This window comes from Rana temporaria, chromosome 12, assembly GCF_905171775.1.
Source record: "Rana temporaria chromosome 12, aRanTem1.1, whole genome shotgun sequence".
Lineage (NCBI taxonomy): Eukaryota > Metazoa > Chordata > Amphibia > Anura > Ranidae > Rana > Rana temporaria.
The window spans coordinates 2626463-2641531 of NC_053500.1; the positions used below are offsets into that span (position 1 = coordinate 2626463).

Here is a 15069-nt window from a genome sequence, read left to right on the forward strand (position 1 = left end):
ACATCTGGTACCCCATACTGCTTTTAAATTGTATCACGTAATTTTTAAATCACCTGGCGCAAGCCCTGCCTAATTCAAATTAGGCGGGTAGGGGGCGTATAGCATTTAAATTAGGCGCGTTCCCGCGCCGAATGTAATGCGCATGCGCCGTCCCTAAAATTTCCCGACGTGCATTGCGCTAAATGACGTTGCAAGGACGTCATCGGTTTCGACGTCAACGTAAATGGCGTCCAGCCCCATTCACGGACGACTTACGCCAACGACGTAAATTTTTAAATTCCGACGCGGGAACGACGGCCATACTTAACATTGGTTGCCCCCTCATATAGCAGGGGCAACATTACGCGTCGCGAATCTAACGTAAACGTCGTAACTACACTGCGTCGACCGCGCGTACGTTCGGGAATTCGCGTATTTTGCTAATTTACATACTCGACGGGGAAAACGACGGAGGCGACACCTAGCGGGAAAAAAAAAATGCATTTAAGATCCGAAAGCGTAAGAGCCTTACGCCTGTCGGATCTAATGGTTATCTATGCGTAACTGATTTAAGGCTGTATTCACACCTTTGCGTCGGCAATATGCGGCGTATTGCGGCGACATGAAATAGGCGTTTTTCAGCCTTGTTTTTTGCTGGAGGGGTGATTTTACACTGTTGGCTATGCCCGAACGCCGAAGCCGCCCGAAAAAAAGGGTCCGGGACTTGTTTTGAGCTTCAGGCATTTCGGCGTTCAGCGCGGAGATGTGAACCATCTCCATAGAGGGCAATGTAAAATCATCCCTCCAGCATATCAGGGGCTGCTGCGGCGTCGCGCTTCAGGCGTATATACGCCTAGATGTGAATGGAGCCTAAGAATCAGTCGCATAGATACGATGGCCCAGATTAGGACTTACGACAGCGTACATGGCGCTGCGCCGTCGTAAGCCCTTTGAGAATCTGGGCCTAAGCTTTAAGGTTAATCAAAAATATGACATTCTAAAGATTAAGGTGACCAGATTTATAATATGAAATCCGGGGACATCGTTTTTTTTTTTACTACTAATGGCGGCAATCAGTGACTCTCTGCCCGTCGCCACCATGGAGCCTATTAAATCGTACTCTCCGGGGCCCAGCTACTACTCGGTGGGGAGCAGAGGAAGGTCACTCTGCCAGGGAAGGCAAGGAGATAAGCAGGCAGGTGGCTGGCTGGGACTTGAGCCAAGGCAGAAGAACATTCGAGCGGAGCTGAATGGGCATGCACACGAAACTGAAGAATTTTCCCTCCGCTCCGACCAGCACATGATCATCAGAAAGGGGCTCAGATAATGGAAGAAAAATAGACCCCCCCCTAAGCTAGTAGGAGCCGAGGATCAGGGGGTGTAATTCAGATTTTTTTTTTCTTAATTCTGCACTGACTGTCTTTGAAATTGCCCCAGCCCCTGTTCAAATTCAAAACCGGGGACAGACTTGGTCCGGGGACAGTGTCCTCAATCCAGGGACTGTCCCCTGAAACCGGGGACGTCTGGTCACCCTAATCTAGAAGTAAGGGCTCTTTCACACGGAGCGGACCGTTTCCGGGTCCGCTCCGTGTGTCCGCCAAAGCTCAGCGGGGATCCCCGCTCAGCTGTCGGCGGATAGGGCGGTCCCCGCACACAGTGCAGGGACCGCCCTGTCTCTGCTCTGCTGTCCCCTATGGGGAACCTGATGCAGACGGACCGTCTGTCCGTCTGCATCAGTTCCGCTCCGCCGAACGGAAGAAAAATAGGGTTTCTTCCGTTCGGAAAAGTGGAACCCGACTGACGCGGACGCTAGCGGATACTACATCCGCTAACGGACGCGTCCCCATAGGGATTCATTACAAGTCCGTTAACGGACTTGTAATGAACGGACAGACGGAGCGGACGTCTGAAAGGGGCCTTAGGCCCCTTTCACATTGGGACGTTTTTCATGCGGTACAGCGCTAAAAATAGCGCTGCTATACCGCATGAAAAATCATGCCCTGTACTCTTCAATGTGAAAGCCCGAAGGCTTTCACACTGAAGCGGTGCGCTAGCAGGAACGCTCGAAAAGTCCTGCTAGCCGCTTCTTTACCGCGGTATAGGAGCGGTGTGTTCACCGCTCCTATACCGCGCCTTCCCATTGAAATCGATGGGAAAGCGCGGTAATACCGCTGTAATACCGCCGCAACGCGAGCGGTATTAACCCTTCTTCGGCCGCTAGCGGGGGTTAAAACCTCACCGCTAGCGGCCGAATATCGCGGTAAAAACGATGGTATAGCCGCGCTACAAATAGCGCGGCTATACCGTCACCGCGGCTGACGCTTCAGTGTGAAGCCAGCCTTAGGGTCAACTGGAACAAAGAGTAGATAGCTGTGGGGGGATGATCAGATGAAGTTTGGACTCAAATGAAAATACATTTGTTAGGTGTGGGTAGGCTTTCATATATCTTTCATATTATCCCCCCAAAAAATGGGCTAACTTTACTGTTTTGTTATTTTTTTTTTTTAATTCATGAAAAAATATTGTGCAAATACTGTGTGAGATAAAAAGTGGCAACGACCGCCATTTTATTCCCTAGGGTATCTAAAAAAGAAGCATATATAATGTTTGGGGGGTTCTGAGTAATTTTTTTAGCAAAAATATTTTTTTTTTTTTCACGTGTAGTAGAGGGAGTGCCAGGATAGGCCATGTATGGAAATGGAGAAGAAAAATTGCGCTAATTAAAAAGTCCGATGGTCCGGTATGGAAGTGGTTAAAGGAGAATTGTACAAAAAAAACGTGATTAGTTAAACCCACGAGTGCTTTTTTTTTTTGTTTTCACTTTTAGGCCCCTTTCAGACGTCCGCTCCGCCTGTCCGTTTTTACAAGTCCGTTAACGGACTTGTAATACATCCCTATGGGATCGCGTCCGTTAGCGGATGGAGCATCCGCTAGCGTCCGCGTCCGTCGGGATCCGGTTTTCGGACGGAAGAAAACCCTATTTTTCTTCCGTCCTGGCGGAACGGAACTGATGCAGACGGGCAGACGGTCCGTCTGCATCCGGTTCCCCATAGGGCAGAGCGGAGCTGAGACAGGGCGGTCCCTGCACTGTGTGCGGGGACCGCCCTATCCGCCGACAGCTCAGCGGGGATCCCCGCTGAGCCGACGGAGACACACGGAGCGGACCCAGAAACGGTCCGCTCCGTGTGAAAGAGCCCTTATTCCTTTATATTGGCTTTTGGAATTTACAAATACAACCATTTAGACATCAGACGGAAGGATTAGCGCTGAGAAACACTTTTTGATAGAAAAAAAGTGCATTTTATATACATTTATATAGATCAGACCAAAATGAGGGACACATGTGGAGAAAAGGGGGACTTTACAAGTCAGGGACAGTTGGTAGCTATGTATTAATAATAATAATAATAATAATAATAATAATAATAATTAAGAAAGGGGATGATGTAGTTCCTCCTCCTCCCTCTAGTGGCCGCTGTCTCCATAGGTTGTATTTCCTGGCGGCCTCCTGTGCCGCTCTGTTCCTCTCTCTCTCTCTCTCTGACTCTTTCCGGAGTTGCAGTACCTTCCTCCCTCCTCTAGTGGCCGCCGTGTCTCCTCCTGTCGCCGCACATGTGCGTTTCCGTCCCATAGACCTCATGTGCGCGCTGCTCTGATGACGTCACGGCCCTGCGACGGCCAAGATGGCGGCGCTGTGTGAGGAGCTCACGTTGTGCGGGCTGCAGGGATCCGGTGTCGGTGGAGTGCAGGGATTGGAGGCGGGCGGGGACGGTGACAGGGTGCTGCTGACGGAGGTGCAGAGGACGGTGACGTTGTACAAGGTGGGGGGCTCCGGTGTTTTTGGAGGGGCTGGGAGGACCTCATTCTGTGGGGGTGGGGGATGGGATCTGCCAGCACTGTACCGGGCCTGACCTCCTGGGATCTCATCCTTGCTGTAAGCAGCCAGGACAGGTAGAGGATCAGGATGACAGTCCTATCATCACAACCCCCCCCCCCAATATCAGAGATCGGGGTTCAGCACTGCGCACTCCGGAGCCGGAAGACACCGGGACCCCCAAAAATACGGATTGGCTGCGTTTGGGACGCTGACAGCCATTGGTTCTGTTGATCCCACCTATGGCCACACCCCTCCCCCTGGTCTGGAGGTGTTTAGTTTTCTTCTGCTAGAAAAATACCCCTTTGCCTGGCTTTCCCGTCAGCGGGAAGAAGCAGGCAGCCAGTGAAGTCACCGCTTCTCATCTGTAAACTGGTTAGTGGGTCCGGATGATCGGAGAGGAGCGTTCAGAAAAAAAGGCTTGGATGAATTTTATAAACGAGCCAACGCATTTCGCAGGAATGGCCTAACCCCTCCCCCCTCTGAGAGGGTGGAATATATTCAATCAGCGCCCCCCCTCCCCCTCCAGGGTGGATTTGATAGAAATCATCATTTTTAAAGAGCAACTGTCCCATTGTTGGCTGTCTTTTCTCCTCTGTTGACTCCCTTCTCTTTTCTCCTCTGTTGACTCCCTTCTCCGCTGTTGGCTCCCCTTCTCTCTTCTCCGCTGTTGGCTCCCCTTCTCCGCTGTTGGCTCCCCTTCTCTTCTCCGCTGTTGGCTCCCTTCTCTTCTCCGCTGTTGGCTCCCTTCTCTTCTCTTCTCCGCTGTTGGCTCCCTTCTCTTCTCTTCTCCGCTGTTGGCTCCCTTCTCTTCTCCTCTGTTGGCTCCCCTTCTCTCTTCTCCTCTGTTGGCTCCCCTTCTCCGCTGTTGGCTCCCCTTCTCTCTTCTCCTCTGTTGGCTCCCCTTCTCTCTTCTCCGCTGTTGGCTCCCCTTCTCTCTTCTCCTCTGTTGGCTCCCCTTCTCTCTTCTCCTCTGTTGGCTCCCCTTCTCTCTTCTCCTCTGTTGGCTCCCCTTCTCTCTTCTCCTCTGTTGGCTCCCCTTCTCTCTTCTCCTCTGTTGGCTCCCCTTCTCTCTTCTCCTCTGTTGGCTCCCCTTCTCTCTTCTCCTCTGTTGGCTCCCCTTCTCTCTTCTCCTCTGTTGGCTCCCCTTCTCTCTTCTCCTCTGTTGGCTCCCCTTCTCTCTTCTCCTCTGTTGGCTCCCCTTCTCTCTTCTCCTCTGTTGGCTCCCCTTCTCTCCTGTTGGCTCCCCTTCTCTCTTCTCCTCTGTTGGCTCCCCTTCTCTCCTGTTGGCTCCCCTTCTCTCTTCTCCTCTGTTGGCTCCCCTTCTCTCTTCTCCTCTGTTGGCTCCCCTTCTCTCTTCTCCGCTGTTGGCTCCCCTTCTCTCTTCTCCGCTGTTGGCTCCCCTTCTCTCTTCTCCGCTGTTGGCTCCCCTTCTCTCTTCTCCGCTGTTGGCTCCCCTTCTCTCTTCTCCGCTGTTGGCTCCCCTTCTCTCTTCTCCGCTGTTGGCTCCCTTCTCTCTTCTCCGCTGTTGGCTCCCTTCTCTCTTCTCCTCTGTTGGCTCCCCTTCTCTCTTCTCCTCTGTTGGCTCCCCTTCTCTCTTCTCCTCTGTTGGCTCCCTTCTCTCTTCTCCTCTGTTGGCTCCCTTCTCTCTTCTCCTCTGTTGGCTCCCCTTCTCTCTTCTCCTCTGTTGGCTCCCCTTCTCTCTTCTCCTCTGTTGGCTCCCCTTCTCTCTTCTCCGCTGTTGGCTCCCCTTCTCTCTTCTCCTCTGTTGGCTCCCCTTCTCTCTTCTCCTCTGTTGGCTCCCCTTCTCTCTTCTCCGCTGTTGGCTCCCCTTCTCTCTTCTCCGCTGTTGGCTCCCCTTCTCTCTTCTCCGCTGTTGGCTCCCCTTCTCTCTTCTCCTCTGTTGGCTCCCCTTCTCTCTTCTCCTCTGTTGGCTCCCCTTCTCTCTTCTCTGTTGGCTCCCCTTCTCTCTTCTCCTCTGTTGGCTCCCCTTCTCTCTTCTCCGCTGTTGGCTCCCCTTCTCTCTTCTCCTCTGTTGGCTCCCCTTCTCTCTTCTCCGCTGTTGGCTCCCCTTCTCTCTTCTCCGCTGTTGGCTCCCCTTCTCTCTTCTCCGCTGTTGGCTCCCCTTCTCTCTTCTCCGCTGTTGGCTCCCCTTCTCTCTTCTCCTCTGTTGGCTCCCCTTCTCTCTTCTCCTCTGTTGGCTCCCCTTCTCTCTTCTCCGCTGTTGGCTCCCCTTCTCTCTTCTCCGCTGTTGGCTCCCCTTCTCTCTTCTCCTCTGTTGGCTCCCCTTCTCTCTTCTCCGCTGTTGGCTCCCCTTCTCTCTTCTCCGCTGTTGGCTCCCCTTCTCTCTTCTCCGCTGTTGGCTCCCCTTCTCTCTTCTCCTCTGTTGGCTCCCCTTCTCTCTTCTCCTCTGTTGGCTCCCCTTCTCTCTTCTCCTCTGTTGGCTCCCCTTCTCTCTTCTCCTCTGTTGGCTCCCCTTCTCTCTTCTCCTCTGTTGGCTCCCCTTCTCTCTTCTCCTCTGTTGGCTCCCCTTCTCTCTTCTCCTCTGTTGGCTCCCCTTCTCTCTTCTCCTCTGTTGGCTCCCCTTCTCTCTTCTCCTCTGTTGGCTCCCCTTCTCTCTTCTCCTCTGTTGGCTCCCCTTCTCTCTTCTCCTCTGTTGGCTCCCCTTCTCTCCTGTTGGCTCCCCTTCTCTCTTCTCCTCTGTTGGCTCCCCTTCTCTCCTGTTGGCTCCCCTTCTCTCCTGTTGGCTCCCCTTCTCTCTTCTCCTCTGTTGGCTCCCCTTCTCTCTTCTCCGCTGTTGGCTCCCCTTCTCTCTTCTCCGCTGTTGGCTCCCCTTCTCTCTTCTCCGCTGTTGGCTCCCCTTCTCTCTTCTCCGCTGTTGGCTCCCCTTCTCTCTTCTCCGCTGTTGGCTCCCCTTCTCTCTTCTCCGCTGTTGGCTCCCTTCTCTCTTCTCCTCTGTTGGCTCCCCTTCTCTCTTCTCCTCTGTTGGCTCCCCTTCTCTCTTCTCCTCTGTTGGCTCCCTTCTCTCTTCTCCTCTGTTGGCTCCCTTCTCTCTTCTCCTCTGTTGGCTCCCCTTCTCTCTTCTCCTCTGTTGGCTCCCCTTCTCTCTTCTCCTCTGTTGGCTCCCCTTCTCTCTTCTCCGCTGTTGGCTCCCCTTCTCTCTTCTCCTCTGTTGGCTCCCCTTCTCTCTTCTCCTCTGTTGGCTCCCCTTCTCTCTTCTCCGCTGTTGGCTCCCCTTCTCTCTTCTCCGCTGTTGGCTCCCCTTCTCTCTTCTCCGCTGTTGGCTCCCCTTCTCTCTTCTCCTCTGTTGGCTCCCCTTCTCTCTTCTCCTCTGTTGGCTCCCCTTCTCTCTTCTCTGTTGGCTCCCCTTCTCTCTTCTCCTCTGTTGGCTCCCCTTCTCTCTTCTCCGCTGTTGGCTCCCCTTCTCTCTTCTCCTCTGTTGGCTCCCCTTCTCTCTTCTCCGCTGTTGGCTCCCCTTCTCTCTTCTCCGCTGTTGGCTCCCCTTCTCTCTTCTCCGCTGTTGGCTCCCCTTCTCTCTTCTCCTCTGTTGGCTCCCCTTCTCTCTTCTCCTCTGTTGGCTCCCCTTCTCTCTTCTCCTCTGTTGGCTCCCCTTCTCTCTTCTCCTCTGTTGGCTCCCCTTCTCTCTTCTCCTCTGTTGGCTCCCCTTCTCTCTTCTCCTCTGTTGGCTCCCCTTCTCCTCTGTTGGCTCCCTTCTCCTCTGTTGGCTCCCTTCTCTCTTCTCCTCTGTTGGCTCCCCTTCTCTTCTCCTCCTCTGTTGGCTCCCCTTCTCTTCTCCTCCTCTGTTGGCTCCCTTCTCTCTTCTCCTCTGTTGGCTCCCCTTCTCTCTTCTCCTCTGTTGGCTCCCCTTCTCTCTTCTCCTCTGTTGGCTCCCCTTCTCTCTTCTCCTCTGTTGGCTCCCCTTCTCTCTTCTCCGCTGTTGGCTCCCCTTCTCTCTTCTCCGCTGTTGGCTCCCCTTCTCTCTTCTCCTCTGTTGGCTCCCCTTCTCTCTTCTCCTCTGTTGGCTCCCCTTCTCTCTTCTCTGTTGGCTCCCCTTCTCTCTTCTCCTCTGTTGGCTCCCCTTCTCTCTTCTCCGCTGTTGGCTCCCCTTCTCTCTTCTCCTCTGTTGGCTCCCCTTCTCTCTTCTCCGCTGTTGGCTCCCCTTCTCTCTTCTCCGCTGTTGGCTCCCCTTCTCTCTTCTCCGCTGTTGGCTCCCCTTCTCTCTTCTCCTCTGTTGGCTCCCCTTCTCTCTTCTCCTCTGTTGGCTCCCCTTCTCTCTTCTCCTCTGTTGGCTCCCCTTCTCTCTTCTCCTCTGTTGGCTCCCCTTCTCTCTTCTCCGCTGTTGGCTCCCTTCTCTCTTCTCCTCTGTTGGCTCCCTTCTCTCTTCTCCTCTGTTGGCTCCCTTCTCTCTTCTCCTCTGTTGGCTCCCCTTCTCTCTTCTCCTCTGTTGGCTCCCCTTCTCTCTTCTCCTCTGTTGGCTCCCCTTCTCTCTTCTCCTCTGTTGGCTCCCCTTCTCCTCTGTTGGCTCCCTTCTCCTCTGTTGGCTCCCTTCTCTCTTCTCCTCTGTTGGCTCCCCTTCTCTTCTCCTCCTCTGTTGGCTCCCCTTCTCTTCTCCTCCTCTGTTGGCTCCCTTCTCTCTTCTCCTCTGTTGGCTCCCCTTCTCTCTTCTCCTCTGTTGGCTCCCCTTCTCTCTTCTCCTCTGTTGGCTCCCCTTCTCTCTTCTCCGCTGTTGGCTCCCCTTCTCTCTTCTCCGCTGTTGGCTCCCCTTCTCTCTTCTCCGCTGTTGGCTCCCCTTCTCTCTTCTCCTCTGTTGGCTCCCCTTCTCTCTTCTCCTCTGTTGGCTCCCCTTCTCTCTTCTCTGTTGGCTCCCCTTCTCTCTTCTCCTCTGTTGGCTCCCCTTCTCTCTTCTCCGCTGTTGGCTCCCCTTCTCTCTTCTCCTCTGTTGGCTCCCCTTCTCTCTTCTCCGCTGTTGGCTCCCCTTCTCTCTTCTCCGCTGTTGGCTCCCCTTCTCTCTTCTCCGCTGTTGGCTCCCCTTCTCTCTTCTCCTCTGTTGGCTCCCCTTCTCTCTTCTCCTCTGTTGGCTCCCCTTCTCTCTTCTCCTCTGTTGGCTCCCCTTCTCTCTTCTCCTCTGTTGGCTCCCCTTCTCTCTTCTCCTCTGTTGGCTCCCCTTCTCTCTTCTCCTCTGTTGGCTCCCCTTCTCCTCTGTTGGCTCCCTTCTCCTCTGTTGGCTCCCTTCTCTCTTCTCCTCTGTTGGCTCCCCTTCTCTTCTCCTCCTCTGTTGGCTCCCCTTCTCTTCTCCTCCTCTGTTGGCTCCCTTCTCTCTTCTCCTCTGTTGGCTCCCCTTCTCTTCTTCTCCGCTGTTGGCTCCCCTTCTCTCTTCTCCGCTGTTGGCTCCCCTTCTCTCTTCTCCGCTGTTGGCTCCCCTTCTCTCTTCTCCGCTGTTGGCTCCCCTTCTCTCTTCTCCGCTGTTGGCTCCCCTTCTCTCTTCTCCGCTGTTGGCTCCCCTTCTCTCTTCTCCTCTGTTGGCTCCCCTTCTCTCTTCTCCTCTGTTGGCTCCCCTTCTCTCTTCTCCTCTGTTGGCTCCCCTTCTCTCTTCTCCTCTGTTGGCTCCCCTTCTCTCTTCTCCTCTGTTGGCTCCCCTTCTCTCTTCTCCTCTGTTGGCTCCCCTTCTCCTCTGTTGGCTCCCTTCTCCTCTGTTGGCTCCCTTCTCTCTTCTCCTCTGTTGGCTCCCCTTCTCTTCTCCTCCTCTGTTGGCTCCCCTTCTCTTCTCCTCCTCTGTTGGCTCCCTTCTCTCTTCTCCTCTGTTGGCTCCCCTTCTCTCTTCTCCTCTGTTGGCTCCCCTTCTCTTCTTCTCCTCTGTTGGCTCCCCTTCTCTTCTTCTCCTCTGTTGGCTCCCCTTCTCTTCTCCTCCTCTGTTGGCTCCCCTTCTCTTCTCCTCCTCTGTTGGCTCCCCTTCTCTTCTCCTCCTCTGTTGGCTCCCCTTCTCTTCTCCTCCTCTGTTGGCTCCCCTTCTCTTCTATTTGGAATAATAAGCGGTCAGGTTAGTAAAACGGTGATATCAGAACCCATCCAATCATACAGTTTGTAGTGTACATAGATTTGCAGAACAATGGGATAAAGGAAGGTTTTCTTTCATGGTAACTGACATTGTGTGATTGCAGTGCATGTTATCTCAGCTTGGATGCATTGAACGAGTTTACCAAAAAAATTAAATATTGCAGAATATACAGCCTTGTGCTGCATAACTGAGCTCCATTTCATGCTGAATAAACAAAATCATTAATGAATCCTAAATGGGAAAACTATATTTAGATAGATTTTTACGCCAAAAGCATTTTATTAAAATAAAAAAAAATCTTAAATATTTAATTTAAATCCACAAAAAAACTTTTTTATTTTTTTAGTTATTTAAAAAATAAAATAATTAAATTGATTTTTATCCTACTCTGCAGCGTGCCGGCGTGCTGTGGAGCCAACCTGACACCCAGGGATTTCTGGGGGGAGGGGAGCAAGTACTATACATGATTTGTGATCTCACGCTGGATGAGGACAGAGGGCAGCAGCAGCTTTTGTGTCATTTTTATCTTTCGTTGGAATAACTTTTCTTGGCGCTTTGTCTGTGTGCAGGTGTCGGATCAGAGGCCGCTGGGAAGTTGGGCAGTAAAGCAAGGACAGCGGGTGACGTGCCCGGCGGTGTACAATGCCGGCACCGGGGAGTGCGTGGTGGTCCACGATGACAAGGTAATCCTCCTCCTGTGTGTGTGCGGATCTACTCTGTTATTATCCTGAGATCACAGATATACAAGGCTCTGCCTGTATCACAAAAAGACTCCGCCCACAGCACAAGACTCTGCCCAGCCTCTTCTCTCCGCTGACTCTCTCTGTTTCTCTGCAGGTACTCCGGATTTGGAAGGAGGACGACGTCAGCTTGGAAAAGGTCTTCAAAGCAACGGTGAGTTTTATTCTATGGGGCAGACCTCTGCTTTATCCCTTCCCTTCATATTCCTCCTAAAATGGTTGTAAAGGCAGAAGGTGCGTTCTTTGCACGGAGGTAAAATTCCGGTATAAGTTCCATCGTTTAACTTTTGCGTAAACCAATCATTACACACTTGTTAGTCATTTTATTTTATTTTTTTTTACCAAAAATAAGTACAGTATTTATCTTGCTATAACGCGCCCCGGCGTATAGTGCGCACCCCCGAACTTGAAGGAAAATTCCTCAAAAAAAAAAAAAATACTTAGTTTGGATGCCCCGTCGTCCATCGCCGGCCTCGTCCGGTCCGTCGTCCTTCTGCGTTCATCGTGGTGTCCTCCCCGTTCGATCCCCGCGCTGTGTTTGAACCACTGTGCCGACGTATACCGAGCGCAGTACACAGGGTATAGTCGCGCGGGTATCGGCGTATATCGCGCACCCACGATTTTGCTCTGATTTTCAGGGCAAAAAAGTGCGCGATATACGGCGATAAATACGGTAGCAGAATACATAATGATCTAATTTTTTTCATTTTTTTTTTTTTGTCATGTGACAGTGGCAGTATTTTTTTCTTTACATTTTTTTTTTTATTTTTTTACAGTGCTTTCTTCTTCTTCTTCTTCTTTTTTTTTTTTAGGGGGGGGGGAGTGGATTGTGTGTGTGTGTGTGTGTGTGTGTGTGTGTGTGTGTGTTTTTTTTCCTTTACATTTTTTTTTTTTCAAATTCTTTTTTTTTTTTTTTTTTTTTTTAATTTTTTTTTTAGCCCTGTTGGGGGGTCTTTGGTGAGATATCGGGGGTCTTAACAGACCCCTGACATCTCCCCTTTGAGACAGAGAAAGGGAGTAAGGACACAGATTCCCCAGTCCCTTTCTCTGCAGCCTCGGCTAAAATGAATGGAGAGAAGCTCCTCTCCATTCATAAACTGAAGCATCGTAAACACAGGTTACGATGCTCAGTTATGTGAATGGACAGTCAGTGATCACTGGCTCTGTTCATTCGGAAAAGGTAGAAGCCGGGTTTAGCAGCTCCTACCTCCGCTCTCCATCCTGACAGATTGAGAAGGGGAAAGCACGGAGGGGGGCCGGCACAGCAGGAACAAAGATTGTCTCTGGACAGCCGCAAAACTGAACAAATTATAGCCTTTATTGAAAAAAGGACAGCACTACAAGTCACAGCAACGTAAAATAAAATAAAACCCAACTGCCGACGCGTTTCGCACTAACACGGGGGGAACGGCACGGAGGGGGGCACGGAGGAGGGGACGGCACGAGCACGGAGGGGGGATGGCACGTGGACAGTCAGAGGTGATCGGTGCGGCTTTGGAAGGAGTTACAAGCACCGATCACCGCTCTATAACTTTAAAGTAGCTGAAAAGCAACTCTCCTGCCGCACCGATCACCCCTGACTGCCCAGGTATCAGATGAAGCATCGGAGCATTTCCACACTCCTGCCGTGATCACCGGCGATCGCGGGCACCCGCGCCGGGTCACGAGCAGTGGCGCGCGCGCGCCCTAGATCGCCGGGAACAAAGGACATCATATGACGTCCACCCGGTTCGAGGGAGGGTTCCTGCCGGCGTCATTTTACAATGCGGTCATTTTACTGCCGGTAATTTCATAATCGATTAGTTGTTTCAGCCCTGGATCAAATACCACCAAAACAAAGCTCTATTAGTGTGAAACAGATGATATATTTTTTTATTAGGGTACAGCCCTGGTCAAGAAGGGGGGGGGGGGTAAAACCTTCCGGAAGGGAAAGTGGTTAGAAACCCCTCCCATATTTTGTATGCTGGCATGTTCCTTGTAGTGTGTCTTCCTCTGATTGGTCTGCTGAATTATTGGCGGTGTACAGGAGGATGGGATGAGCCTCGGGCGTTATAGGGAGCCCGGCTTTGTTTTGTGCAGAAATTGTCAGTTTTTTGTTCCCTCCATCCGCAGCTTTCGGCAGAGGTGTGTCGGATCCACAGCCTTCCAGACGCTGAGCCCCTCGTGCTGTTTCGTCGCGGAGCCGTCCGCCACTTGGACACGCTGCTCGCTGATCCTCACCAAGAAGTTGAAAATGTTTTATCACAAGAGGAGATCATTAAGTATGTTTTATACTGAGAGGGTGGCCTGGGTCAGAGGGTGTATGGATGAAAGGGAGTTGGTTTTATCTCGGCACTTTCTCTGCAGTTCCTGGCTCTGCACATCTGCCATGAGCAATATTCTTACCCTGTGCCTGAAGTGGGTGTCCTATGGGGGGAATGCCTGAGGTAGACGTCCTATTGGTGGGGGGGGTTTCTCACCCTGTCCCTGAAGTGATTGTCCTATGGGAGGGGGGGGGGGGGGGTTCTCACCCTGTGCCACAAGTGGCCTTACTATGGGGAGGGGGGGGGATTCTCACCCTGTGCCTGAAGGTGCAGTCCTATGGGGGTGTTTTTCACCCTGTGCCAGAAGTGGCTGTCTTATAGGGGGGTGTTCTAACCCTGTGCCTGAGGTAGATATCCTATGGGGGGGTGGTTCTCGCCCTGTGCCTAAAGTGGACATCCTATGGGGGCGAGTTTCTTACCCTGTCCCTGAAGTGGATGGCCTATAGCGGAAGTGCCTGAGGTAGACGTCCTATGGGGGGTTGTTCTCACCCTGTGCCTGAAGGTGCAGTCCTATGGGGGTGTTTTTCACCCTGTGCCAGAAGTGGCTGTCTTATAGGGGTGGTTCTCACCCTGTGCCTGAAATGGACATCCTATGGGGGGGAGTTTCTTACCCTGTGCCTGAAGTGGATGGCCTATAGGGGAAGTGCCTGAGGTAGACATCCTATAGGGGGGGGGGGGGGTTCTAACCCTGTGCTAGAAGTGGCCGTCCTATAGGGGGGGGGGGGGTTCTAACCCTGTGCTTGAGGTAGATATACTATGGGAGGGGGGGGGGTTCTCACCCTGTGCCTGAAGGTGCAGTCCTATGGGGGTGTTTTTCACCCTGTGCCAGAAGTGGCTGTCCTATAGGGGTGGTTCTCACCCTGTGCCTGAAGTGGACATCCTATGGGGGGGGTTTCTTACCCTGTGTCTGACGTGGATGGCCTATGGGGGGGTTTCTTACCCTGTGTCTGAAGTCGATGGCCTATGGGGGATGTGCCTGAGGTAGACGTCCTATGGGGAAGGGGGTTCTCACCCTGTGCCAGAAGTGGACATTGCTCACCCTGTGCCTTTTAGTGGACGTCCTATGGGGGGATTGCTCACCCTGTGTATCAGGTGGGTGTTCTGTGCTGCTTCTGTTTTATGTCTTGCGCTCCCGGCTGCTCTCACCATCCTCTTCTCTTGTCTTGTAGGTGGTCGAAGATGTTTGTGGAAGATGGACAACCCATATTACTGTTCATTACAGAAAAGGTACGCTTTCTCTGATCTCACAAGTCTCTATAGGTCCTGAAATGTAGAAGGTTGTGGCGGTGGGGTGGAGTTTCCTATGGTGAGATATGGCCACTGTCTTGTGTTGAAGGATCATACAAGAGCCCGCCATTACCAAGAAATGCATACCAGCAATTGCTGCGGGTGGAGGAAAATGGGGGTGGGGGAGGGGATGAATCACATTTATGGTTTTGATGATTTCTGATGTGTCTTTTGCAGGTTTCAGATTTTTATGTAAACATTTGGAAGCCGAGTCCCGGTGCAACTCTGAGATATAAGCTGATGGTGTTCACAGAGGAATCCCGAATCCTCAACTTTACTGCAAGTCTGAAGAAAAATGCCGTGTCTCTGTTAATTCTGTGTAAGTAAAAGATTTCTGTCTGCAAGGCTAGATCACTCAGAAGTCATTTTTCACATATTGGTGAATTATTGGCTGGATCTCCCACTGGCTTCTCATGTCTACGGTGGTGACATCCGATTTCTGTACTTCCTTCTACTGTCCGATTCCATGTAGTAGGCGTGAGAGTACCCGTAATGGGCACAGCGGGTGTACAGACCCGGGAACTCGGCACAGGTATGGTGGGAACCCCTCATAATGGGCACAGCGGGTGTACAGACCCGGGAACTCAGCACAGGGATGATGGGAACCCCTCATAATGGGCACAGCGGGTGTACAGACCCGGGAACTCAGCACAGGGATGGTGGGAACCCCTCATAATGGGCACAGCGGGTGTACAGACCCGGGAACTCAGCACAGGGATGGTGGGAACCCCTCATAATGGGCACAGCGGGTGTACAGACCCGGGAACTCAGCACAGGGATGGTGGGAACCCCTCATAATGGGCACAGCGGGTGTACAGATCCGGGAACTCA

At 52.4% G+C, this 15069-nt stretch overlaps 1 protein-coding gene across 1 annotated transcript in view; it reads left to right on the forward strand.

Annotated features, from left to right (window-relative positions):
• The first annotated feature begins 3573 nt into the window (after positions 1-3573).
• NOL11 (nucleolar protein 11) overlaps positions 3574-15069 on the forward strand; it is a 26857-nt gene continuing 15361 nt past the window's right edge. Inside the window, exons 1-6 of the mRNA XM_040329773.1 lie at positions 3574-3800; positions 10478-10591; positions 10746-10802; positions 12761-12909; positions 14121-14178; positions 14416-14557. Coding sequence (XP_040185707.1) covers positions 3663-3800; positions 10478-10591; positions 10746-10802; positions 12761-12909; positions 14121-14178; positions 14416-14557 — 658 coding nt within the window. The 5' untranslated portion in view covers positions 3574-3662. The remainder of the gene's footprint in view (positions 3801-10477; positions 10592-10745; positions 10803-12760; positions 12910-14120; positions 14179-14415; positions 14558-15069) is intronic.